This window comes from Oncorhynchus keta, chromosome 12, assembly GCF_023373465.1.
Source record: "Oncorhynchus keta strain PuntledgeMale-10-30-2019 chromosome 12, Oket_V2, whole genome shotgun sequence".
NCBI classification, from domain to species: domain Eukaryota; kingdom Metazoa; phylum Chordata; class Actinopteri; order Salmoniformes; family Salmonidae; genus Oncorhynchus; species Oncorhynchus keta.
Window position 1 is genome coordinate 3,635,065 of NC_068432.1, and position 27,649 is coordinate 3,662,713.

Genomic DNA, 27,649 nt, shown 5'->3' on the forward strand with positions numbered 1-27,649 from the left:
CAGACAAGACTGTCTCTATTTCTGGAAGAAGTGCAGGAGTGTGTGTGTGTGTGTGTGTGTGCTGAACACACGGTAACACACAGTTACTATGCCCCCGCTCACATGTCCCAGTCTCTCATTAGATCCAATCATATGACTGTTGAGCCGAGAGCTCCCGTTCTGGCTGATCTGCCACCAATACTTATCCGTCTCATATCTCATCAATCCCATGGGCCTGACACACACCCACACAGGGACTACTTCATGACTACTTCACACCCACACAGGGACTACTCCATGACAACTTCACACCCACACAGGGACTACTTAATTCGGGCACAGAAAGGTTTTTCACGCTCAACAGTTTCCTGTGTGTCACAAGAATGGTCCTCCACCTAAAAGACATCCATGAACGGCAGGCCAGTGGTCAAAAATGGGTCATTATAAGAGGACAGGAATTGTGCAGAGCAACAGACAGGCTTCATTTGGTCAACTGACAGTCCAGTACAACATTGGTGCCCAAAGACCCATAAAAGAATGCACAACTCGTCCTACCTTGACACAAATGGGGTATGGCAACTGACGACCTTACAGAGTTCCACTTTTTTTCTGCAAAAAAAACAAGAAACCGCTGTTTCAGCAGGCCGAGGAACGAAAACACTGGACATGGGAGAATTGGAAAAACATTGCCTGGTCTGATGAATCACATTTTAAAAATGTTTTACGATGATATGAGGACTAGGGTAGGGAGAAAAACATGAGCACCATACATGCATCCATCATGCCGTGCGTCAACATTGCAAGATTGTGGCGGTGGTGTGATGGTGTGGGGTGTGGTTTCATGGCACACATTGGGCCCCTTGATAAACGTGAAGCAACGTTTGAATGCCACAGGATATCTGAACATCATTGCCAATCAGGTGCATCCCTTCATGGCAGCAGTGTATGCATCTGCAAATGGATTTTCTCAGCAGGATAATGCCCCATGCCATAATGCTAGGATTGTCCAGAAATGCTTCCACGAACATGACACCTTCCTGCAGTGGCCTGACCAGTCACCAGATCTCAAACCAAATAAGCATCTATGGGATGAGATGGAACAAGCTATTCAGGGTGGAGATACACTACCAGCCAACTGTGGGAAGCATTGGAATCAACATGGACAGCATCCTTACACCCTGATGAATTTATTAAGATGCTCTGAGGGCAAAAGGGGGTGCCACTCAATATTAGGAAGGTGTTCGTAATGTTTTGTACCCACAGTGAATTCCCGTCAGTGAATATGATTGCTTTTCTGAGATGAAATACTGTGTGGTTTCAAAACAAGTTTGAGTTTCTCTTTACTCTTTACTTTTTTAGCTCTGTCCTTATGAAACTATTTTGCAAACGGCTCTCTCCAAATAGACCCTCCAACTGACACCTATATCACACACACACGCACACCTGCACACGCACACACACAGTCATTTATTTTGTGCAATCAAGAGAGTACCTCTAGTGACCACAGGGTGTCTGAAGGGCTTGGGTTGTGGTGTGTGGAGGGAGGGTGCTGTCCATGGTTCTGACATCTATCAACACTCTCAGGCCAGACTGCTACTCCTCTCTTCCTCTCCCTCCTCCTCTAGGTGAGATGGGCCAGGGCAGGTGGAGGTGCTGAAGCATCCCTCTCCATTGCCTTTCTCCCTGGGGGAACCTCATTGGCAGTCCTCCCAGGGTCTGAGTAAGCCAACAGACATACTCCCTGAGATCTGTGTCGGCAATAGAAGCAGCAAGACGATTTAGAGTCTAAGTCCTCTGCCACGCTTTAAGACAAAAGAACAGGCTGTTCTAATGTAAAGGATAAGGATAATAAAGGATAATGGCACCACAACAGGTGGCTGTGGTTTGGGTCTTGTTGTGTTTCGAGCAGGTGCCAGGAATATTCTGAGTCACAGACTGTTTTAACTTGAGTGAACTGGTGCATTTAAACGTTTCTTGAATCTTCTTATGATACATAAACATCTGGATGTACTGAAACATGACTCTCTCGTTCTATCTCTCACGACTGCAGAGAGTTTACAATAGTAGGGTGTCGGTCAGCACTTCTTGTTGTTTTCATAAAGTAGAGGTTCCATGAAAAGTTCTCAGGAACAGCATGAGAGGGCCCAATCTATTTTAAACACTGTCATTTTCAGCCGCACAAATAGATTCAAACAGGTACAAATGAACTAACACAACGAGAGAGCCGAGGTGGGAGACTTTCAGCTCAGAAATTTCAGCTCATAAAACGTCTGGCACATTTTGAAGAGTGGTAATTTCAGAAATAGTGTGCACTAAAAATACCACTTGCCAGCCAATCAGACACAGACCCTTCAAATTGGATGGGTGTCTGGTCAGGTCCACACCGCACTTGCATCAATCATCATCACCCAACTGACTGTGGGGTGACCAGCGGGCGCTACCTCCTGACCATGAGCCACAGGGCCTCTCTGCATTCCCCGAGCACTGCTACATGGTTCCCTCACCAAGCCCCCACTCATTTACACAATCCCCCTCCACAGCTTGTTTAACATGATGAATGAATGGCAGCGAGCCAACATGGTGGAGAGAGAGAGAGGGACCTGTGTAATGGAGGGTGAGAGTTAGAGCAGATGTTAGGACATGCAGGAGAGGAATTGAGCTTGGTCTCCTGTCTCTCTCACTGCAGGAGAGGAATTGAGCTTGGTCTCCTGTCTCTCTCACTGCAGGAGAGGAATTGAGCTTGGTCTCCTGCCTCTCTCACAACAGGAGAGGGATTGATCTTGGTCTCCTGTCTCTCTCACTGCAGGAGAGGAATTGAGCTTGGTCTCCTGCCTCTCTCACAGCAGGAGAGGGATTGAGCTTGGTCTCCTGCCTCTCTCACCGCAGGCGAGGGATTGAGCTTGGTGTCCTGCCTCTCTCACTGCAGGAGAGGGATTGAACTTGGACTCCTGCCTCTCACCACAGGAGAGTGATAGAGCTTGGTCTCTTGCCTCTCTCACTGCAGGAGAGGGATTGAGCTTGGTCTCCTGTCTCTCTCACTGCAGGAGAGGAATTGAGCTTGGTCTCCTGCCTCTCTCACAACAGGAGAGGGATTGATCTTGGTCTCCTGCCTCTCTCACTGCAGGAGAGGAATTGAGCTTGGTCTCCTGCCTCTCTCACAGCAGGAGAGGGATTGAGCTTGGTCTCCTGCCTCTCTCACAACAGGAGAGGGATTGATCTTGGTCTCCTGCCTCTCTCACCGCAGGCGAGGGATTGAGCTTGGTGTCCTGCCTCTCTCACCGCAGGAGTGGAACTGAGCTTGGACTCCTGCCTCTCACCACAGGAGAGTGATAGAGCTTGGTTTCCTACCTCTCTCACTGCAGGAGAGGAATTGAGCTTGGTCTCCTGCCTCTCTCACAGCAGGAGAGGGATTGAGCTTGGTCTCCTGCCTCTCTCACAACAGGAGAGGGATTGATCTTGGTCTCCTGCCTCTCTCACCGCAGGCGAGGGATTGAGCTTGGTGTCCTGCCTCTCTCACTGCAGGAGAGGGATTGAACTTGGACTCCTGCCTCTCACCACAGGAGAGTGATAGAGCTTGGTCTCTTGCCTCTCTCACTGCAGGAGAGGGATTGAGCTTGGTCTCCTGTCTCTCTCACTGCAGGAGAGGGATTGAGCTTGGTCTCCTGCCTCTCTCACAACAGGAGAGGGATTGATATTGGTCTCCTGCCTCTCTCACCGCAGGCGAGGGATTGAGCTTGGTGTCCTGCCTCTCTCACCGCAGGAGTGGAATTGAGCTTGGACTCCTACCTCTCTCAATGCAGGAGAGGGATTGAGCTTGGTCTCCTACCTCTCTCACTGCAGTAGAGGGATTGAACTTGGTCTCTTGCCTCTCTCACTGCAGGAGAGGGATTGAGCTTGGTCTCTTGCCTCTCTCACAACAGGAGAGGGATTGATCTTGGTCTCCTGTCTCTCTCACTGCAGGAGAGGGATTGAGCTTGGTCTCCTGCCTCTCTCACTGCAGGAGAGGGATTGAGCTTGGTCTCCTGCCTCTCTCACCCCGCAGGAGAGGGATTGTGCTTGGTCTCCTGCTGTCTCTCTCACCGCAGGAGAGGGATTGAGCTTGGTCTCCCCTCTCACCCTCTAATTATTTTCATAGTGCCCCCCCCTCTCCTCTTTTTTTTGGACTGTATTTACTAAATCCTCCCTCTTATTTATCTATCCTACTCTCCCTTTATTACCCTCTCTCATCTCTTTTCTCTCCCTCTCCCCCCTCTAACTCTGTCTTTCCTCTGTGCCTCCCTCATCCCCTGTTTCCCTCTTCGGCCCAGATTGTCTGCCTCATACACAGTGACATGCCCTCTAGTGTGCACTGTGCAATGCCTTCACTCAGGGTAGGAGCAGAGCACTGGGGAGTTCAGGACTGACAGCATGATAAGGTTGTATGCGCTAGCAGCTTGGAATCATACTGTATGCAACTATGTCACACACAGACGAGTAGACAAAACCTTATCTTAATGTGCTGTTTTAATCAGATCTTCTGTATGTACCTTCTCTAATTTACAGAACTTTCACATACATAGTTCATCCTTTTTTCAGAATATCATGCATGAAGTACTTGTCCACCCACTAGTATAATGTGTGTGTAACACAATGATATATTGTGCTCTGAATCTCCAGAATGATTGATTCAGCTAACCTCCATGCCATAATGTATCAGTATTCCATGTGTTAAGTGTGAGCTTACAGAAAAAATAACTGCTTTTCTATTTGTAGTTAAAAGGGCAGCATTTCCTGCTGTTTACTGGGATCCATCAGTGGGTGGTACAAAAAGCAATTCTGTGCATATAGCCCTGATCAAATGCTACCAGTCATAGACAACCTTAGTGACAATTGCAGACAGATGTTTTCTACCATCTACTGTACAAACAGACAACACCGACAAAGGGTCCGGAGGCCCTGAAGGGGACCAGGCAGTAAATGATTTCAACCAACAAAACGAATCTGGACTATGAGCAATAAATGTCCGTTTTTGGAGCATCATTTTCTTCAACGATCATACTTGAGTAAGCATCTGGCCCTCTACATTTGCATTAGTCGATAGTTAGATTTCCTTCCAATTAGAGACGTGTTTCCGTCAAATTGATAAAAGGCTGCCCGTGATGACTTAGTGCACATGAAAAGGACTTTTTGCAGTTAAAAAAAATACAAGTTAAATGGGTTTCTTTCCCATTTTCAACAAAAATTGTTGCGTTATTTAGCAAATGTGCTCACTCTGGTCTTGGCACGTGTGCTCTAGCCAACAGCTCGCAGATATAGTGAGGGTGCCCCCACCACGCTGCACCTTGGTCCTATTCATTCAACGGCCGTGACCGGAGCACCACATTAGAATATATTTTTGCCATCGCGGGCCAGAATCTTATTACAGGATTATACATCATGTATATGACTGTGTAAACAAATATATCTACTATAAATCACATCCGGATAAGCTATTTATTTTACTTTTTTAACACAGAAAAAAAAACACATCCATGTTCTCCTTTTGGTCGGTATTTTCATTATTAAACATGCAATGAACGACACAGAAGGAAAAATACGCTGTGCATTCAGCACCATGGACAGAACTCTTGTTAATGGGTATGCACAAAAACACAAGAAAGAGAGAGAGAGCTCAACATTACATTTAAACTACTCAATCAGTGTGAGGAGTGAAGTCTCTGATGGGCATTGACTAGAGCAGGACGTCAGGCATAGTTTCTGACGTTGCTATGGGCAGGATTGCTGAGAGGTGAGAATCAGTAAGAGTTGATCTGTGCCTTGACTTGCTATATTTCATCACTGAAAATGTCTGTTCACATACATATGTTGACCCAAACAGTACAAACCTCTTCTGAGCATGACTCCTAAATCTTTGAAAAATGGTGTTCATCGAGAGATGTATAGAACCTTTTCATTGTTCTGAATAGTTCTCTAATCACTGCATCAGACTGAAGATCGATAAGCTCAAGTTGCAGGTCAGGTCAGGTCAGTGTGAGCGTTATCCACATTGAAGAGGAAAGGAGAGGAAACCAACAGCCTGTCATTTTCCAACACTTTGAAATCCTCAAAAGAACGAGAACTCACTGTTCAAAGCACGCAGCAGTGATATATACTTCTCCCGCTGGTCATCTGATAGGCAACAGACTAGTAGTGTCGGAAGGTGGACGAGATTGTTGGCTTTTACTTGGAGTGTCAGGAGGAGTCATTTTCCCTTGTAGGCTTTGACCAGGCTGTACATCTGATGTGCAAAAAGGCCCTTCCCTTGTAGTTTGGAATTCAGTTCATTCATGAGGGCCATGATGTCCAAGGTGAAGGCAAAATCAGCCAACCATTCTTTATCTTGCAGTTGAGGGAAATCCACATATTTTCCTTTCATTTGTCTCCGACTTCAGGTCCCACACCATTTATTCCCCAAACTCAGCAATCTCCTGTTTGTGTGGTAGAGGAGATCTGCGTGACCCGACTCTGTCTGTTGTTTACAGATTTTGCTCTTATGACGTTTACCACTTTAGTGACTGTATCCACAACAAATCAAATCGAATCACGTTTTTTTTGCTCACATTCACATGGTTAGCAGATGTTAATTTGAGTGTAGCGAAATACTTGTGCTTTTCGTTCCGACCGTGCAGTAATATCTAACATGCAATCCAACAATTTCACAACAACTACCTAGTACACACAAGTGTAAAGGAATGAATAAGAATATGTACATATAAATACATGGATGAGCGATGCCCAAATGGCATAGGCTAGATGCGGTAGATGGTATAGAGTACAGTATATACATTTGAGAGGAGCAATGTAAGGTACGTAAACATTATATAAAGTGGCATTGTTTAAAGTGACTAGTGATACATTTATTACATCCAAAGTTGTATTATTAAAGTGGCTAGAGATTTGAGTCAATGTTAGTGATGGATGTTCAACAGTTTGATGGCGTTGAGATAGAAGCTGTTTGTCAGTCTCTCGGTCCCAGCTTTGATGCACCTGTACTGACCTCGCTTCTGGATGATAGCGGGGTGAACAGGCAGTGGCTCGGATGTTTGTTGTCTGTGATGATCTTTTTGGCCTTCCTGTGAGATTGGGTGCTGTAGGTGTCCTGGAGGGCAGGTAGTTTGCCAGTGATGCGTTGTGCAGACCTCACTACCCTATGGAGAGCCTTACAGTTGTGGGCAGAACAGTTGCTGTGCCAGGCGGTGATATCAAATCAAATCAAATCAAATCAAATGTATTTATATAGCCCTTCGTACATCAGCTGATATCTCAAAGTGCTGTACAGAAACCCAGCCTAAAACCCCAAACAGCAAGCAATGCAGGTGTAGAAGCACGGTGCCTAGGAAAAACTCCCTAGAAAGGCCAAAACCTAGGAAGAAACCTAGAGAGGAACCAGGCTATGTGGGGTGGCCAGTCCTCTTCTGGCTGTGCCGGGTGGAGATTATAACAGAACATGGCCAAGATGTTCAAATGTTCATAAATGACCAGCATGGTCCAATAATAATAAGGCAGAACAGTTGAAACTGGAGCAGCAGCACGGCCAGGTGGACTGGGGACAGCAAGGAATCATCATGTCAGGTAGTCCTGGGGCATGGTCCTAGGGCTCAGGTCCTCTCAGAGAGAGAAAGAAAGAGAGAAAGAGAGAATTCGAGAGAACACATGTGGGGTGGCCAGTCCTCTTCTGGCTGTGCCGGGTGGAGATTATAACAGACCATGGCCAAGATGTTCAAATGTTCATAAATGACCAGCATGGTCGAATAATAATAAGGCAGAACAGTTGAAACTGGAACAGCAGCACGGCCAGGTGGACTGGGGACAGCAAGGAGTCATCATGTCAGGTAATCCTGGGGCATGGTCCTAGGGCTTAGGTCCTCCGAGAGAGTGTTTTTGGTGACAAGCCAAATTTCTTCAGCCTCCTGAGGTTGAAGAGGCACTTCTGTTTCTTCTTCACCACGCTGTCTGTGTGGGTGGACCATTTCAGTTTGTCCGTGATGTGTACGCCGAGGAACTTAAATTTTTTGACCTTCACCACTACTGTCCCATTGATGTGGATAGGGGGGTGCTCCCTCTGCTGTTTCCTGATGTCCACGATCATCTCCTTGGTTTTGTTGACGTTGAGTGTGAGGTTATTTTCCTGACACCACTCTCCGAGGGCCTTCACCTCCTCCCTGTAGACCATCTCGTCGTTGTTGGTAATCAAGCCTACCACTGTAGTGTCGTCTGCAAACTTGATGATTGAGTTGGAGTCGAGCATGGTCATGCAGTCGTGGGTGAACAGGGAGTACAGGAGAGGGCTGAGAACGCACCCTTCTGGGGCCCCAGTGTTGAGGATCAGTGGGGTGGACATGTTGCTTCCTACCCTCACCACCTGGGGACGGCCCATCAGAAAGTCCAGGACCCAGTTGCACAGGGCGGGGTCGAGACCCAGGGTACTATAGTGTTAAATGCTGAGCTGTAGTCGATGAACAGCATTCTTACATAGGTTTTTCTCTCGTCCAGATGGGTTAGGGCAGTGTGCAATGTGATTGCGATTGCATCGTCTGTGGACCTATTGGGGCGGTAAGCAAATTGGAGTGGGTCTAGTGTGTCAGGTAGGATGGAGGTGATATGATCGTTGACTAGTCTCTCAAAACACTTCATGATGACGGAAGTGAGTGCTACAGGGCGATAGTCGTTTAGCTCAGTTACCTTAGCTTTCTTGGGAACAGGAACATCAGACTGCGATAGGGATTGATTGAATATGTCCATAAACACACCAGCCAGCTGGTCTGCGCATGCTCTGAGGACACGGCTAGGGATGCCGTCTGGGCCGGCAGCCTTGCGAGGGTTAACACGTTTAAATGTTTTACTCACATTGGCTGCAGTGAAGGAGAGCCCGCAGGTTTTGGTAGCGGGCCGTGTCAGTGGCACTGTATTGTCCTCAAAGCGAGCAAAGAAGGTGTTTAGTTTGTCTGGGAGCAAGACGTCGGTGTCCGCGACGGGGCTGGTTTTACTTTCCGTAATCCATGATTGACTATAGACCCTGCCACATATTGAATATATTGTGTATGAGCCGTTGAATTGCGACTCTACTTTGTCTCTGTACTGACGCTTAGCTTGTTTGATTGCCTTGCGGAGGGAATAGCTACACTGTTTGTATTCGGTCATGTTTCCAGTCGCCTTGCCATGATTAAAAGCAGTGGTTCACGCTTTCAGTTTTGCATGAATGCTTCCATCAATCCACGGTTTCTAGTTGGGGAAGGTTTTAATAGTCACCGTTTATACATCATCACCGATGCACTTGCAAATAAACTTGCTCACCGAATCAGCGTATACATCAATGTTTTTGTCATGGCTCATTTTCTATAACACATTTACAGAGCACCTTCTGATGAATAATTCAATGCAGGAAAATACATTTCTGATCTGGGTTCAGCTCAACTACCTGATCTTGTATCCCTTTCAAAAGGCCAATGTTTTTTTCCTGTCAAGTTTGGGCACCCATCAGTGGTCATGCTGGATAACTTTTCAAAACTCAGTCCCAGCTTTGCCACACACTTATTAACCTCCTCCAATAAATGTTTTCCTGTGGTTGTGCTCTTCATTGATTGCACTGAAGAAAGCTGGGGTTATGCCTCGTAAGAATATCAACAACTGTGCTGTGTCACGTGCATCATTGCTCTCATCCAGGGCCAATGAGAAATAGGTGAAATCCTTTACCCTGTCTTTCAACTGTTGTTCCATATTCTCTGCAATGTCCTTAACACGCCATGTCACTGTTCGGCTTGACAGGGAAAAACCTTCAAACAACTTTTTCTTGTCGGGGCAAGGTATTCTATTAAATTTTTTTTGTAGAATTCGCCCTCAGCGAATGGCTTAATATGTTTAGCAATTTTGTGAGACAGAACATAGCTAGCTCTCACAATTCCGTCATTTGCTGAATGCAGTTTTGTGAAAAGTCTTTGCTGCTTTTGCAACAGAGAAAGCAACTATTTTGGTGCACTTGCCCTCTGCTCATAAAACGTGCTCCTATATTTCTCTGCATGCTTCGTCTGGAAGTGTTGGGACAAGTTGGGACAGCATTCTCTGATACCTCAATAAAGAAATATTTCGACGCCACTCTTTCTTGAACATCCAACATTCATTGTCTACTTTCCTTTTCTTTTAAATCTTTGAAAAACAAATTTTTGCGCAACGTCTAGCTAGCTATTATTTGTAACTGTGACGTGTTTCTCAGCCTGTCAGTCACCGTCTGTCATCATGCAATTGTTATTTATAAGTGCCTTGAAAATAAATGTTCCACAAGCGGTGTGAAATCATGACAAAGGCGAGTATTCACTGGGCTTTTAATTTGAAAACCTTTTTCAAAACATTACTATCGCAAATTCTTTATACGATCTGAGTATGATTCCCGAGAGCCATATTGAATCAAGTCGTGGGCCGCATACGGCCCCTAGGCGGACCCTTGCCCGGCATGAGAGTAATTGTCATTCCTCTTCATTTGTTCTGTTGTATTGTTGTGACAGGTTAAGGTTAAAATCTAATAGTTGTGTAGCTTCAATGAGGCTAACAGAGGTGTATGAGTTTCTCAAAAACCTCTGCATATCTTAAAGTTGGAATACTTACCAATACTTACCACTTTATTACTACAGTGCCTTCAGAAAGTATTCATACCCCTTAACCTACTCCACATTTTGTTGTGTTACAGCCTGAACTCAAAATGGATTCAAAATAGTTTTTTTATCACCCATCTAAACACACAAAACCCCATACTGTGAAACATGTTTTTAGAAATGTTAGCAAATTTATTGAAAGTGACATGTAGAAACATCTAATTTACATAAGTATTCACACCCCTGAGCTGTGAGTCTTTCTGGGTAAGTCTCTAAGAGCTTTACACACCTGAATGATATAATATTTACAGATTATGTTTTAAATTCTTCAAGCTCTGATAGCCATTTTCAAGTATTGCCATCGATTTTCAAGCTGATTTAGGTCAAAACTGTAACTAGGGCACTCAGGAACATTCAATGTTGTCTTGGTGAGCAACTCCAGTGACGATATGGTCTTATGTTTCAGGTTATTTTCCTGCTGAAAAGTGAATTTGTCTCCCGGTGTCTGTTGGAAAGCAGACTGAACCACGTTTTCCTCTTGGATTTTGTCCTTAGCTCTATTCCATTTATTTTTATCCCACCCCAAAAAACTCCCTAGTCCTTGCCGATGACAAGCATACTCATAACATGATGAAGCCACTACCATGCTTGTAAATGTGAAGAGTGGTACTCAGTGATATCTTCAAATCAAATCAAATGCTTACTTACAGGCTCTAACCAATAGTGCAAAAAAGGTGTTAGGTGAACAATAGGTAGGTAAAGAAATAAAAACAACAGTAAAAAAGAGGCTATATACAGTAGCGAGGCTATAAAATAAAAGTGTTGGATTTGCCCCAAACATAACACTTTGTATTCGGGACATAAAGCTAATTTGCAGTTTTACTTTAGTGCCTTATTGCAAACAGGATGCATGTTTTGGAATATTTTTATTCTGTACAGGCTTCCTTCTTTTCACTCTGTCATTTAGGTTAGTATTGTGGAATAACTACAATGTTGTTGATCGACCCTCAGTTTTCTCCTATCACAGCTGTTAAACTCTCTAACTCTTTTAAAGTCAACAATGGTCTCATGGTAAAATCCCTGAGCGGTTTCTTTCCTCTCCAGCAACTGAGTTAGGAAGGACACCTGTATCATTGTAGTGACTGGGTGTATTGATACACCATCCAAAGTGTAATTACTACCTTCAAAATGCTCAAAGGGATATTCAATACCTGCTTTTTTTTTGTGAAAAAATTCAAGCAGTGTGAATACTTTCTGAAGTCACTCTATATGTAATCAGCAATGTTAATATTATAAATATTATATTACAATATGTAATATGCATAAATATCAAAACATTTTTTTTAATATGCACTGCACAATCTTAACTGAGGGGATTTAATGTATTTTATTCAACAAGGAAAAGGGGCTTTGCAGGGCTGGATTCCGTTTCAGTTTACTTCCATTCAGCCTTCTCCACACAACGGTCAATCTATGCAATGCGCTCCACTGACCTTCCTCGGACATCCTAACAGTGAGACAGGGAAGACTTTATATAAGCACTCCATTATCGTCACTGGGCTGCACAAAGCAATCAGGTGCTGTTGCAGCGAGAAATTGCCCATAAAAACGTTCAGACGCCAAACACTTTAGCCACGCACCCAACTCGTGCCTTAAACCCAAGGGGACGCTCCTGCACCTCTCATTAGTATAGGCTCTAACCATGCTGTTCAAACTGTCATCAATCTTCCACTTAAGATATGTAAAAGGAAAGCAACAAAAAATCTAAGCAAGTCAACCACTCTTTGCTGTCTGGATCTGTGTGCAGCATCTATCTACCCTCCCAGTGGCCACATAAATTATGTAATGTTTATTGTAATCTACTATTACAATCTACCATCTGTCATGTTCCATACTGTTTGGACCTACAGCACATCATTAACTTGACTCTACCCTCCTCCGTCAGTTATTGTTACGTTTGAGTGATTACTCGTAGAATGCAGCCATTCAGTCATAATCTGTGCCTTGTGGGCCAGTAAACTGCTTGCTTGTGGATATTGCACAAGTGTTTGACTTTTGTATTACCCCCACTAACCTCCCAGGCCATCTTGTTGGTGTTATGGTGTCAGAGGAGAGATGAGAAAGAGGCGTAAAGGTTTGAGGCTGGATCAAAACAAAAGGTGCAGCACTAGACCGTTTTCACTGGGTCATGGATGATCCAATAATCTGACAGTTTACATGTATGGTAGGAGGTCCTAAACATGATGGTTTTCTTCACATTCCCTTCCCATATACACTGACTGTATAAAACATTAGGACCACCTTCCCTTTTGCTCTCAGAACAGCCTCAATTCTTCGGGGTATGGACTCGACAAGGTGTTGAAAGCCTTCCACAGGGATGCTGGCCCATGTTGACTTCAACGCTTCCCACGGTTGTGTCAAGTTGGCTGGATGTCCTTTGGATGGTGGACCATTCTTGAAACACACAGGAAACGGTTGAGCTTGAAAAAACTAACAGTGTTGCAGTTCTTGAAAACACTCAAAACGGCACTTACTGCCACACCCCGTTCAAATCTTTTGTCTTGCCCGTTCACCCTCTGAATGGAACACTTACACATTCCAAGTCTCAATTGTCTCAAGGCTTAAAAATCCTTCTTCAACCTGTCTCTTCCTCTTCATCTACGCTGATTGAAGTGAATTTAACAATTTACATTAATAAGGGATCATTGCTTTCACCTGGATTCACCTGGCCAGTCTATGTCATGGAAAGCGGAGGTGTTCCTAATGTTTTGTCCACTCAGTGTATATCTGCAATATTAACTGCACTCTCATTGTATTTAATCGCCGCCTGGAAACACAGACCCTAAAAGAGATAAGGCCTCTTGAATGGACAGCAGCGAATCAGATCGCTCTGGCGATCAATAAAATGATCCGCTTTTAATGAGCCCCTCGTTGCTGCAGGACACTGGTTGCCCCCAATACTCGTCACAGGCCCCAGGCCCCCGGCCAAGACACCTGGTTTGGCGGTGAGTCATCAATGCCGATCACTTCAAGTCATCCCTTGATTATCTCCACATGCTAAAAGGAGCCTGGGGGCCCAGATGCATAAAGCACAACTTCTGCCCTTTAACTACAGCGTAGCGGAGAAGATCGGAGTGGCAACACAGCATACTGCCGCCTGGTTGGATCCAGCTCTCTCTCTGGATCCCAGAAAAGCACAACTGTTGCCATGGCATGAGAAGAGCTTTTAATCATAAGCTGGAAAGCAAGGCCTCCCACCATGTGTGTATGAGTACCTCACATACACATACAGAGTGGTTCCATGCTAAACATTAACCATCTATGCTTGCAGGGCCACGTGGCGCTAAATGCTAACCATCTAGCTTGTGGGGCCGTGTGGCGCCCATCCCCACTGGGTACTGCTGTGAGCTACGCTCCACCGGCCCCATGGCAGTGCAGGATCCTAGAGTCCTGGAGCAACAGAGGTCACATGGTAGACCATTAGGCATGCATATGACACATTGATTTCTGACTAAAAGGGATTTGATTGTTCATGAAAATATATAATAACTGAACCAGCTAATATAGTCAGTCACTTGTTGTGCAAGTATTAAGTGCTAGGCAATTATGAAAATGGTTGCCCCATTACCTCTACGAGAGACAACAGACAGATCCCGGGGGAGAGTCACCTTGTACCTCACCTCTACCCTGCCAGGTTAATTGCCCCCTCGTGGATTTATAGGCATTTACCTGAGAATACTTCTAAGAGCAATGGCTACGATACAGTACACTCTCTCTCGGCTTTGTTTACTTTAAATTAGGCCACAATACACACCCACCAGGTTATTTTGGTTCTCACAGCAAAACAGGGAGGATTTCTCAATGAGGATAAGGCCAAGGTAGCTAATACTGTAGGTAGGTTCAGTGGGTTCAGAGGTGCAGAGGCTATTCATCCTACAGGACCTCTAGTCTTCTGCATACAGCATATCTATCCTCACTATATAGTAATGGGGGGTTGATATCAGACATCACTGTGTGGGACACACCAGCCTCTTCAATCCACAGCTGAATCCCCCCCCCCCCTCTTACCATCATAACTGTAAGGGAGTGTGAAGCAATGGAGCCCATCGAACACGGCCATTTGTCACTGACTTGAGTTGATTTTCGACTGTGCCTCGTGAGAGTTTTAATCAGAACATGCTGTTCTATGTAATACATTAAAACAGGAATTATTTTGTCTCATCAAACGGAACTCGTGCACCAACTATAATTGTTGATAGCTTAGCAAGAGCACATACAGCGATGTGATGAACACGACTGGCCTATTTAAGATGTGTGATTTAGGATGACATGCATCAACACCGACTCCAACTCTTAGTGTGTGGAAGTTCAGTTTCAACAAAGACACAGAGGCAGAATTTAGCTTCGCAGACATTAACCCACGAGGTTGAGCATCTCTGAGCAGAAATTGAATGGTTGATCCATCCACAGACGATATAGTGGTCATTCCGTCATATATTGGAATAGACTGAAATACAATTGAGTCAAAATCTGTCTCAAAGGCTCCACACGTTATTGGTGTTAATTATTTGAGCAGATTTGCAGTCATGTTTTTCAAGCACCAGCTTGGCATTTCAGGCACGAGAGAGTGGGAGTTCTGCATCTATGCTTCTTTTATTCATTCATCCTTCTCTTTCTACCTACCTTTCTCTCTAATTCTCTGCTGGCTCACCCTCCCATCTTCTCTTTAGCTCTGACAGTGTCAGAGATGTTGATGGATCCAACTGCATGTGACAGTCTGACATATGAGTGAATACGATGGGCCTAATATGGTGCCCTCTGACAAGCCTGTGGAAAACATCGTAATACTCAGTGTGATGGAGCCTGAGACACAACAGCAGTCTGCCTCCCATCCACACCACTGATTATGCCTCTGTGCCTGACTGTGTGTGTGTGTGTGTGTGTGTGTGTGTGTGTGGGGGGGTGTGTGTGTGTGTGTGTGTGTGTGTGGGGGGGGGTCAGGGTTTCTTTTGGGGTTGGGGTCCGGGATGATCATGTCTTCTCTCTTTGCTCTGTATCCACCTACACATATCAGTGTGGCTCCAGAAGGCACAGCAGCACTCCTTACAACTAAAAGTTCCCCTACTTTAGCAAAAGTTCACCTCAAAAACAGAAAGCAGACACAAAAATGCCATTCCCTCATCCGACTGCATATGTAGTGCCTACGAGAAGACCTGTGTGTGTGTAAGGGATATGCTGAGCCTGTGCAGAGCAGAGGAGGAGGTGTAGTAGGAGGAAACAGGCAGTGCACCAATAGGTGGCACTCTACCCTTTTTTGACCAGAGAGGAGGGTGACCCAGTGCTTTGGAGCGCATGGGCGTCCTGTGGTCTGGACCAGAGGACAAGTGAAATGAGGAAATCTCTCTCTCGTACCCGCTCACACTCCTCTGCCCTGCGGCTTCTTTCAGGATGTTGGGACAGAGGAGATAGGAGACGGGGGCTTCTTTTACAGTAAGAACAGCCCCGCCACACTACCGTCATGAATGAAAAATACATACGCCTGAGATGTACTACACTGGTTTATGTTCATCTCAATTTCTCAATCTCCAGTTCGGTTACTTTGTTTCATTCCTACTAAAAGGGCTGAAGGGACATATTCTTGGCTTGCCACATTACCCATCCCATAAACAACTGTACAATACATTTCTATCTGACTGGTTGAAAGGGATGTTTCATCATGTCATACATCATGTTTTGCGATGTGGGTTGTGCATTTGACAAGGAAAGAAACACTCAAAACATATTTTGACTTTATTCAACATGTTAATATACACACAATCCCGAGGGAAAGTATTGAGGAGATTGTTAGTAAAACGACAATGTCTAAACACCAAAATATTGTTTTCTATGGCAATAAAAACGGTCTCCGAGGGAAAATAAAAACAAGTGGATTTTAATGTGCTAAATAGAGAATATAATGATATATAACGCCTTCCAAAAGTGTCCAGATCCTTTTGGATTACTTCACATTTTATTGTGATACAAAGTGGGATTAAAAATGCATTTAATTGCCATTTTTTTTACGTCAAGAATCTATACTAAATACCCTGTAATGTCATAGTGGAAGAACATTTCTTTTTATTTTTTTATTAAGAACGAGATTCAACTACAAAGACCAGGGAGCATTTTGAAAGCCTCATAAAGAAGGGCAGTGATTGGTAGATGGGTAACAATAACAAATCAGACGTTGAATATCTCTTTAAGCATGTTCAAGTTAATTATGCTGTGGCTGATGTATTAAACCACCCAGACACATCAAAGATACAGTCGTCCTTCTGAATTGAGCTGCGGGACAGGAATGAAACTGCTCAGGAAAGTTACCACGAGGCCATTGGTGATTTTAGAAACAGCTACAGAGTTCAATGGCTGTGATGGGAGAAAACTGAGGATGGATCTACATTGTAGTGACTCCATAATCATTATCTAAATGACAAAGTGAAAAGAAGAGTGCAGAGCATTCAAACAAAACGTGCATGGGAAAGGGGGATACCTAGTCAGTTGTACATCTGAATGCATTCAACTCATTTGTGTCTCCCGTATTTAACCCAGCCCATCTGAATCAGAGAGGTGCAGAGGTGTACTGCCTTAATCAACATCCAAATCATCGGCACCCAGGGAACAGTGGGTTAACTGCCTTGCTCCGGGGCAGAATGACATATTTGTACCTTGTCAGCTTGGGGGTTTGATCCAGCAACTTGTTGGTTACTGGCCCAACGCTCCTACTCGCCAGGCTACCTGTCATATGCAACAAGGTACTAAAGGTAATACTGCAAAAGAAAACACAGCAGAGGAATACTTTTCAAAGCCTTGTGTTTGGGGCAAATCCAAACACAACACATCATTGAGTAACTGCCTCCTTATTTTGGTGTCGGCAAATACTGGGGAGGTTATCATGAGAAAACGAAAGGGGAGAGAGCTAAGCACAGGCAAGATCCTAGAGGAACATCCTCCTGTTTCAAAATCCTTCTGTTTCAGTCTGCTCTACACCAGACTGGGAAAGGAATTGAACCTTTCAGCAGGACAATAGCAATAACAACGAAAGGCCAAATCTACCCTGTAGTTGCTTAACAAGAAGACAGTGAATGTTCCTGAGTGGCCAAGTTACAGTTTTGACTTAAATCTGCTTGAAAATCTATGGCAAAACTGGAAATTTGCTGTCTAACCATGATCCCCAACATCTTGACAGAGCTTGAAGAATTTATAAAATAATAATGGGGAAATATTGCACAATCCAGGTGTGCAAAGCCCTTACAGACTTACCCAAGTAGCCTCGATGCCAAAGGTTTATCGAACAATTATTTACTCAGGGAGCTGAATGCTTCTGCAACGACTATATTTGAGTTATTTCATGTTTATTCATCTAGAATTCGTCTTTCACTTTGACATTAGAGTATTTTGTGCAGATTGCTGACAAAAAAAGTATAATTAATCCAAATTTTATCCCACTTTTGTAACACAATACAATGTGAAGAAATCCAATGGGTCTGAATGCTTTTGCAAGGCACTGTATATACAAAAGCTGCAATACATTTCAGATCAGTACAAATAATTAACATAATAGCCATACATCAAGCAGGATATTTAAGACAGGAAAATAAAAATATAAATCTATAACTACAGTAATCATGAAATATTCACATATGCACAAAGACCAACGTGTTACCATATTGCTGCTTCATTTTCACATTTCACATTTGCTTAGCCTGTGAATAAAAGCTAGCAAATAACAGTGGTTAGGAATCAATGTGACTCATGCCTGTAGTGAAATACGATATTGAGGGGGCGGTAGATGTCATGGTCTTCGATACACAAAACCCCAACACTCCAAACCCCTAACAAGGACACTGAAGGGTCACAGGTCATGCTAATGCTTGTCCCCCAAAGAGACCAGTACGTTTGCCATAAGCAGGCAGGTTGAGGTTGGAGAAAAACAATACAGCCCCCTCCATCTTCCTTTTCCATTTAATTAAACTAAATAACCAACTCAATAGGGCTATACAGTCAGAGCTATACATCAGCCACTCCTCTGCCTCTTCCTTTAGGTTCAGCCAGTCTTATTCAGAGGCAACTGTCAAGAGGTCCCTTCCAGGGCCTGCCAGTGTAGTCCGAGCTGAAATGTTGTGTGTCCTCAGACTCCACATCAAAAGCAGAGAAGGAAGGTTCAATTTGAAGGCAGTCCATCTAGTTTTCCTTCGCCAAAAAAATATCACTACATTATCTGGGGGAACATGGAAAGAAATGCGGAAAGGTGTAACGGACCAGAGTAATATTAATGGACTTTATCATAAAATGAAAAAGTCAAACAGATGCTTGATGGTGCTGATACGTGTGTTGATAAAGCTGCAGTATGTGCTGCAGAGAGAGAGAGAGAGGCAGCCAGTGGAAAGACAGTCATGAATAACCAATAAACACACACATACATATATGAACGTGGGACATATTTAGATGGCGCTACTCTGTGGATTTAATCATTTACCTCTCTTTTAATTGGAAATAGTGCATAATTATATGTAAATCCAGACCGAAGTTAATGAATGCATTTGGCATGGTGCATAATTGCGTGTGAGAGGATGCAGTTCTAAATGAAATGTAAATCTGTCATTTAATTAATAATTGCCAACCACAAACCACCTTAGCATTCTTTCATGTCCAATAACGACAGACACAATTACGTAAAAGTGCAAAAATAGAAAACATTAAAACAAACAACAACACTGACATTAAATAATATATCCATTGAATGAGAGGCGGGCTGTTGCCAGGGAACTATATTTGTATTCTCTGATACGCCAAACATAGCCAAGTAAAGTTAGCAAGGAGAGAATATTGTGAATTCATTAAAGTCCAGGGTTTAGTTTGAGTTGGTGGATGCCAACAAATACAGGCCTTGTGATTGATCTTTGACCTACGTGGAGAGACCGATGATCCTTGCATTTATTTGGATTTGACTGTCTTAACAAGATTGGCCCTGTAAATGTGTGTGTGTCTTTGGGTGTGTGTCTTTTGAGTAGCTCTGAATATTCAAATGTATGTGAGGAACCAAGAACAACTCTTTGACGATTTGGCTTCATCAAAGAAATGTTTCATGAGAGGAGTGAAAATAAGCCAGTGAACCGAAAACCGAGAGCGATTGCAAAGTTTAAATTGGGGGGGAGACAGTCAGTCAGAGTGGAGGCAGTGCACAGTACTCCCCTCAGGTGTGTTTTTCCAGTACTATCCAGGGTAGACGCAGCCAGGCCGAGTATTGTTTCACACAGACGAAGTGACTCCGCTACCTCCAGTCCTGTGACAGACACTCGCTACTTTTAGGAAAGTCCCTCTGTTTCAGACAGGGACCGGGAAGGGGCAGAACACTTGAAAGAGAAGTGCCAATGCACATCGTTTCTCTTCAGGGGGAAGACGCAGCGGGGTGTGTGTGAGAGAAAGAGATTGAGTACCTGTTTGAAATAGACCGAGAGCCCTGGCCCATGAGCTATGATAAAACTTGAGCTCCCAGGTCAACAGTTGGCAGAGCACTTCAAATCAGTCACACACTGAAAGTAAAAAACAAAAAACACAATGTACAGAGGCAGCATCAAAAAGAAAACCTTGGCAAGCTTCTCTGTCATCTATCCAAACGGTGAGTGTCCTTGTGTTTGTGTGTGTGTGTGTGTGTGTGTGTGTGTGTGTGTGTGTGTGTGTGTGTGTGTGGTGTGTGTGTGCGTGCGTGCGTGCGTGCGTGCGTGCGTGTGTGTGTGTGTGTGTGTGCACATGTGCATCCGTGTGAGATCAGTGAGAGGGCTCACTCCAGGACGGCGCTCACACGCTGTCTCTGCAACAAAGAAAAAAGGAGAGAATATAAGAACCCAGGAGCGTGCGGTTATAACTACAGTCCAGTTAACAGAGATATTGCTGTGTGTGTGTAGTAGAGGGTGTACTGAGGGGGTTGGAGAATGCTTATGGGCAACATGTGACACATTTTGAAAAGAAATAAAGCTCTGCTGTCATCTTGTGAACGCAGGAGGGAGATGGAGTGTGTATTAGCACACACAAACAGCCCAGCAGCCAGCCAGCAGTGTGAACCACCATACTGAAGGAGTTCTAATTTCATTCCCTCCCAGGGTTGGCATGCAGGGCCCTTATTATTTCAATCAATCCCTTGCTCATGGGCTGTCGACAAAGACCTTGCAAAACTAGTCCACCTCTTTAATTCCTTTCCTGGGAAAGACTGCCAGGTATTCCACACCTACGCCTCCTCTGTCTATGTGTCAAACCGAGGGATTATTCGGAGCGAGCTCTCAGCCATCCTCAACCGTGTAGTACTGCATTTGGTGTTATCAAGAATGCCTGTTTCCGGTTTCCTATAGGTGTGTGTGTGTGTGTGAAATGTAATCAGAACCACAACTCTATTGATCTGTGTGGACAACAGCACTAGGAAGGAATAGATCCCTTTGTATTGTCTTAGATGACTTTTTTTGCAAAACCACTGACTAATCAAGATAAGGGGATGCTGTGCCAAGCACGATGTCCATTTTAAAAGGAATATGGAATAGGAATATCTCATAAAAGAGATGGGAAATTGAATTCACCCTGACAACCCTGAAGACTTTCGCAGTGAGCAGTCATGGCAAACTATTTGCTAGCGTACATGGATCTATAAATATTCATACTTCTCTGCCTGAATAAACACACAGACATGCATGAAAACACACACGCATGTAGCATGCACGGAAATACACACAAACGCACGCAGGCACGCGCACACACACGTAGGGTCAATACTTCTCCCCTGGGGCTATAAAGACAAATATGTCAAATGAGGATTACAGTTTTACTGGCCCCTTATATTATCTGCCTGAGATGCAGTAATGTAATGATCATTAAACTGAAGCTATAGCAAAGGCCTGTGCTAGAAAACAGGAATTTAATTAGAAATTAGATTTTGTGGTTTTGTTTTATGAGAGACCAGGAAAGAGCTATTTTTCAAGTCTGGAATAAAGAAAGCTTATTGCCTATAGTTAGCTTTAGCTTCCACATGACATGTGCAGTGAGCACTGGGCTCACAGAAGCCCTTTGCAGCAAATGTGTTTCCTTGATGTCTGGACTAGATGGCCCTATTCATTAAAAAGCCACACAAGGCAGGTCTAGTCTGGGTACCAGTATTTTTAGCTAACATTCCACTCCTTGTCACTCCATGTCATTGCCAAAGCTCCTCAGCATTTACAGCAGAGTTGCTCATTGGTTGTTGGAAATAACATTCATATTTTACTGTAAGCAAGGGAAATGGTTGTATTTTGATGCCTAAAATCAAAGCAAAGAGGTTTTGTGGTTGCAATTGCAGTATTTATATAGTTTGAGAATTTAGATTGGCATTTGCAACTTTTGACAGACTGGTTTCATTTGGGGAAAAAAACAAAAATGGTTGCTTATCAACCGTATACCAACTTATTCTGTGGAGAGAAAAAAAGTGTGCCAATATTTCATTAATCGTTGTGAATGGACAATAGCTGTGAGGGTTATCGAATCAGGATCAATTCCTCTGTTATCCTCTGTTGATCATTGTAAGACAGTCTTACCATAGATGTTCAAGCCAATATAAGACAAAACTGTAACTAGGTCACTCAGGAACATTTACTGCTGTCTTGGTACTGGAGTGAATATTTGGTCTTGTGTTTTAGGTAATTGTCTTGCTGAAAGGTGAATTTGTCTCCCAGTGTCTGTTGGAAAGCAGAAGGAACCTTTGCCTCTAGGATTTTGCCTGTGCTTAGCTCTATTCCATTTATTTTTATCCCAGAAAACTCCCTTGCTGATGACAAGCATACCCAACATGTTTTAAAATACGAAGAGTGGAACTCAATGATGTGTTGGGTTGGATCTGCCCCAAACATAACGCTTTGTGTTCCGGACAAAAAGAGAATTTCCTTTGCCACATTGTTTGCAGTTTAACTTTAGTGCCTTGTTTCAGACAAATCAAATCAAATCACATTTTATTAGTCAGTTACGCATATTTTGCAGATGTTATTGCAGGTACAGTGAAATGCTGTCTAGCTCCAACAGTGCGGTAATAACTAACAATACAAAACGATACACACAAATCCCCAAAATAAAAAGAAAGGAATTAAGCAATATCAGAACGATCTATGTCAGAATATAAATACATACAGTGCCTTCCGAAAGTATTCACACCCCTTGACTTGATCCATATTTTGTTGTGCTACAGCCTGAATTTAAAATGGATTAAATTGAGATTGTGTGTCACTGGCCGACACACAATACCCCAGAACGTCAAAGTGGAATTATGTTTTTGAAATGAAAAGCTGAAATGTCATTAGTCAATAAATGGTCAACCCCTTTGTTTATAGCAAGCCTAAATTAGTTCAGGAGTAAAAATGTGCTTTAAATTCACATAATAAGTTGTTTCACTTTGTCATTTATGTAAGTTCTGTGGAGTAACTACAATGTTGTTGATCCATCCGCAGCTATCTCCTATCGCAGCCATTAAAACCAGTCAAATGTAACAAAATGTAATCTATGTAATCCCCCAAATAAATGATTTATCATGAGAGGGCCATAAACAATAACTTGTAATGCTGCATACCCCGAGAAAAGGTACAAATCAACCCTTCTTGGAAAAAAATACAATTTGCTGAGATGTAGTCCCGTTTGAGGACACAAGCTCAAGTACACAGTAATAATATGATACAAATATGAAAATATTAAATATTTTATACAATGTATTTCATATTCAACAAACTGTATGAATAAGGCTTAGAATTACTTTAGTTGTCATGACTTGCCCTTTTGGGTGAGGATCACAGGCACCAGATCCCCCCCCCTCATCCCATCCCATCCCATCCCCCTTCTCTATCTCTCTCTCTCTCCCACCACAGTTTTACGACGGTCATAAATACCTGCAGCAAAACTCTCTCGCCCACTCTTTCAGATATGGAAGTTAGATCCCTTTGTTACCACAGAGAGAGAGACGCTGCAGTACGGTAACATCAAAGGTTGAATAATGAAACAATATTTCTGTAATCCAAACATTTGGAAGGGACCGTGAGTAATTAAAGAACAATCATGTCAAATTCATTACTAATTTGTGAGGTAACTAAGGATAGTAGAACAACATAATTGTATCTCTGAATGTGTATTTTTCCCAGTGATCAGATTCACATCTAAATGTTGCGGAACGTATATGATTAAATATGAAACTATTTGTGAGAAGATGAAATGTGATGTTAGCCTCCTAAATTAAATAATTGTCATTCATATAAAGTCTTAACCAGTCAGTGACCACATCCACGTGAGCACAGACATTATGTCGGCGTCATGCAACACACCCTTTTCCCAGAGTACCCAAAACCAGTACCCAGAGTACCCAAAACCAGTACCCAGAAATTAACATTAGTCCAGAAAGCGGAAGGATGAGAGTCCCCACATTGAAATAGCTACCACTCGATAGACCAGCGGGACCGACAGTGTGAGCTGGAAGGTACGAAATGCTTAGACACTCTGAAACTTTCAACAAAGAAGAAGAAAATCTCTATCGACCAAAGAGTATGGAGCTGTAGCTACATGTTGAAATGGTCGGCAATTTAAATGGCTACCACTCTATAGACCAGTTACGCGCAGCACCAACTAAATACATTACAAATGGTTAAGAAAACTACAAAACTAAAGACTACACATTCACAGTCTGCAGCTGTATATGTAAAATATCTAGGAAAATCGACCAAAGACGAGAGAAGAACATATCCCTAACAAATGAACATTGGTACGTCTGACGTATCCATTATAACTGACACTCTGAGAAATCTGAGAAGCTCCAGCTACAAAAGATATTGTGACTTCTGGGGAACACAACCAGAGACTTTTGATGAATTACTCTCCACAGAAAATGGACCGGGTGGTTTAAACAGAGAGAGACGACAAGACATACAAGCGTAAATATGAACATTGCAATTCTTTTTGAATGAGAGGCCGTTCAGGTGCAAAGTATTAGCATTTATATCAACCGTATGTAGTGAGTCCATTCTGTCTTTCCCGCTCTTTATCTGTCCCCAACCTTTCCATTGTCTACCAAGCCATCATATTGGGTTAGTTCATAAGGGACTTTTCATTGACTTATACGTAGCAATCAATGTGGAAGCTATTCTGTTTGTGTGTTCATTTAATTCTGTGTGATTATTTAGTTACTTATTAAATAAATAATTAAGCCTATTTGTACATCGCTGGTTCGTGCAGATATCCAAGGATTTTGCGACATTCAGAATGAGACTGAAGGTAAATAACAATTAAATAATGACTGATTGATGACTGAAACGTGAGATATCTTTATATCTTTATATATCTTTATATCTTTTGTTAAATGTGGTCCTTCTGTGGCTCAGTTGGTAGAGCATGGCGCTTGTAACGCCAGGGTAGTGGGTTCGGTTCCCAGGACCACCCATACGTAGAATGTATGCACACATGACTGTAAGTCGCTTTGGATAAAAGCGTCAGCTAAATGGCATATATTTTGTTATATATATTAAATACACTTTTTCCGTTGTGCCCCAAGATTGCTAATGAGTTCATTGTTACGACGATTAATTTAATCATCGTAATAGTTAAACATAGTTAATTGATAAAATAATTGTCATCACATTAATGAACATAGTTGTGTTATACTTTGATTATACTAAATTTAGAAAGCATATAAGATTGCACCTTTCTAATAACTGTAAAATGCACAAATGTGCACATTTTCTAAAGGTCTCTCTTGATCAAAACATCTGACCCCATCGAGGGAAAGTGTTTTTGATTTAAATCTATTAATTATTTTAGATGAATGGCTAATAGATCTCTGAATGTGATATAGTGATGAAACCACTCTCTCCTGCTGCACTACAATATAGTGAATGCAGACATGTGGTTTGTCAGTGCCTGTGATGTAGGGTTCAGCCAGAAGTTGATGGACAGTCAGAAGAGCAAATGAAATGGTAGAAGGGACATCCCAGCTTCCAGTGGTTTCAGATTTCACATCCTACGTCATGTGGGAACCAGGAGTATCGCTCAACGCAAGCCATTTCAATTTATGGTGTCCACAGATCTACAAGCAAAACACTTGTTCGGAACCAGTACCAGAACCACGCAGGTCCCTTTACATCTAAGAGGTTTTAAACTCTGTAACTGTTTTAATATCACCATTGGCTTCATGGTGAAATCCCTGAGTGGTTTCCTTCATCTCCGGCAACTGAGTTAGGAAGGACGTCTGTATCTTTGTAGTGACTGGGTGTATTGATAAACCATCCAGAGTGTAATTAACAAATGCACCATGCTCAAAGGGATATTCAATGTCATTTTTTTACCCATTTACTAATAGGTGCCCTTCTTTGTGAACCACTGGACAACATCCCTGGTCTTTTTGGTTGACTTTGTGTTTGAAATTCCCTGCTCGACTGAGGGACCTTACAGGTAATTGTGTGTGGGGTACAGAGATGGGGTAGTCATTTAAAAAATCATGTCAAAAACACAGAGTGAGTCCGTGCAACTTATTGTGTGACTTGTTAAGCACATTTTGTATTCTGAATTTATTTAGGTCTCTGACAACAAAAGGGTTGAATACTTATTGACTGAAGACATTTCAGTTTTTCCTTTTTTATTCATTTGTAAACATTTCTAAAAACACAATTTCACTTTGACATTGTGGAGTATTGTGTAAATTCAATTAACTTTAAATAACACAAAAAATGCGGAATAAGTACTTTTTTTTAAATTGCCTTTATTTAACCAGATAGACTGTTGAGAAAAAGTTCTATGACCTGGCCAAGATAAAGCCAAGCAGTGCGACAAAAACAACAAGACAGAGTTACACATGGGATAAACAAACATACAGTCAATAACACTATCGAAATGTCTGTATACTGTGTGTGCAAATGAAGTAAGGAGGTAAGGCAATAAATGGGCCATCGTGGTGAAATAATTACAATTTAGCATTAACACTGGAGTGATAGATGTGCAGATGATGATGTGCAAGTATAGATACTGTGGTGCAAAAGAGCAAAAATAAATAACAATATGGGGATGAGGTAGTTGGGTGGGCTATTTACAGATGGGCTGTGTACAGGTGCAGTGATCATCAGTAAGCTGCTTTGACAGCTGATGCTTAAAGTTATTGAAGGAGATATGTCTCCAGCTTCAGTGATTTTTGCAATTCGTTCCAGTCATTGGCAGCAGAGAACTGGAAGGAAAGGCGGTCAGAGGGGGAGTTGGCTTTGGGGATGACCAGTGAAATATACCTGCTGGAGCGTGTGATACGGGTGGGTGCTGCTATGGTGAAAAGTGAGCTGAGAAAAGGCGGGGTTTTACCTAGCAAAGACTGGAGCCAGCGGGTTTGGCGACGAGTATGAAGCGAGGGCCAGACAACGAGAGCATACAGGTCGCAGTGGTGGGTAGTATATGGGGCTTTGGTGACTAAATGTATGCCACTGTGATAGACTACATCTAATTTGTTGAGTAGAGTGTTGAAGGCTATTTTGTAAATGACATTTCCAAAGTCAAGGATCGGTAGGATAGTCAGTTTTACGAGAGGGTATGTTTAGCAGCTTGAGTGAGGGAGGCTTTGTTCCAAAATAGGAAGCCGATTCTAGATTTAATTTTGGATTGAGAATACCTAATGTTAGTCTGGAAGGAGAGTTTACAGTCTAACTAGACACCTAGGTATTTGTAGTTGTCCACATATTCTAAGAACCGTTGGGCGGGTGCAGGCAGCGATCAGTTGAAGAGCATGCATTTAGTTTAACTAGCATTTAAGAGCAGTTGGAGGCCACGGAAGGAGTGTTGTATGGCATTGAAGCTCGTCTGGAGGTTTGTTAACACAGCGTCCAAAGAAGGGCCAGAAGTATACAGAATGGTGTCGTCTGCGCAGAGGTGGATCAGAGAATCACCGGCAGCAATAGCGACATCATTGATATATAAAGAGAAAAGAGTCTGCCTGAGAATTGAACCCTTTGGCACTCCGATAGAGACTGCCAGAGGTCCGGACAACAGGCCCTCCGATTTGTCAC

At 43.1% G+C, this 27,649-nt stretch overlaps 1 protein-coding gene across 3 annotated transcripts in view; it reads right to left on the reverse strand.

Moving 5' to 3' along the window:
- Positions 1-16,355: 16,355 nt before the first annotated feature.
- Positions 16,356-27,649, reverse strand: part of LOC118390878 (gamma-aminobutyric acid receptor subunit alpha-6-like) — a 37,077-nt gene continuing 25,783 nt past the window's right edge. For all 3 annotated transcript variants that reach the window (XM_035781594.2, XM_035781591.2, XM_035781593.2), the window contains one exon: positions 16,356-20,433. In XM_035781594.2, coding sequence (XP_035637487.1) covers positions 20,421-20,433 — 13 coding nt within the window. In that variant the 3' untranslated portion in view covers positions 16,356-20,420. The remainder of the gene's footprint in view (positions 20,434-27,649) is intronic.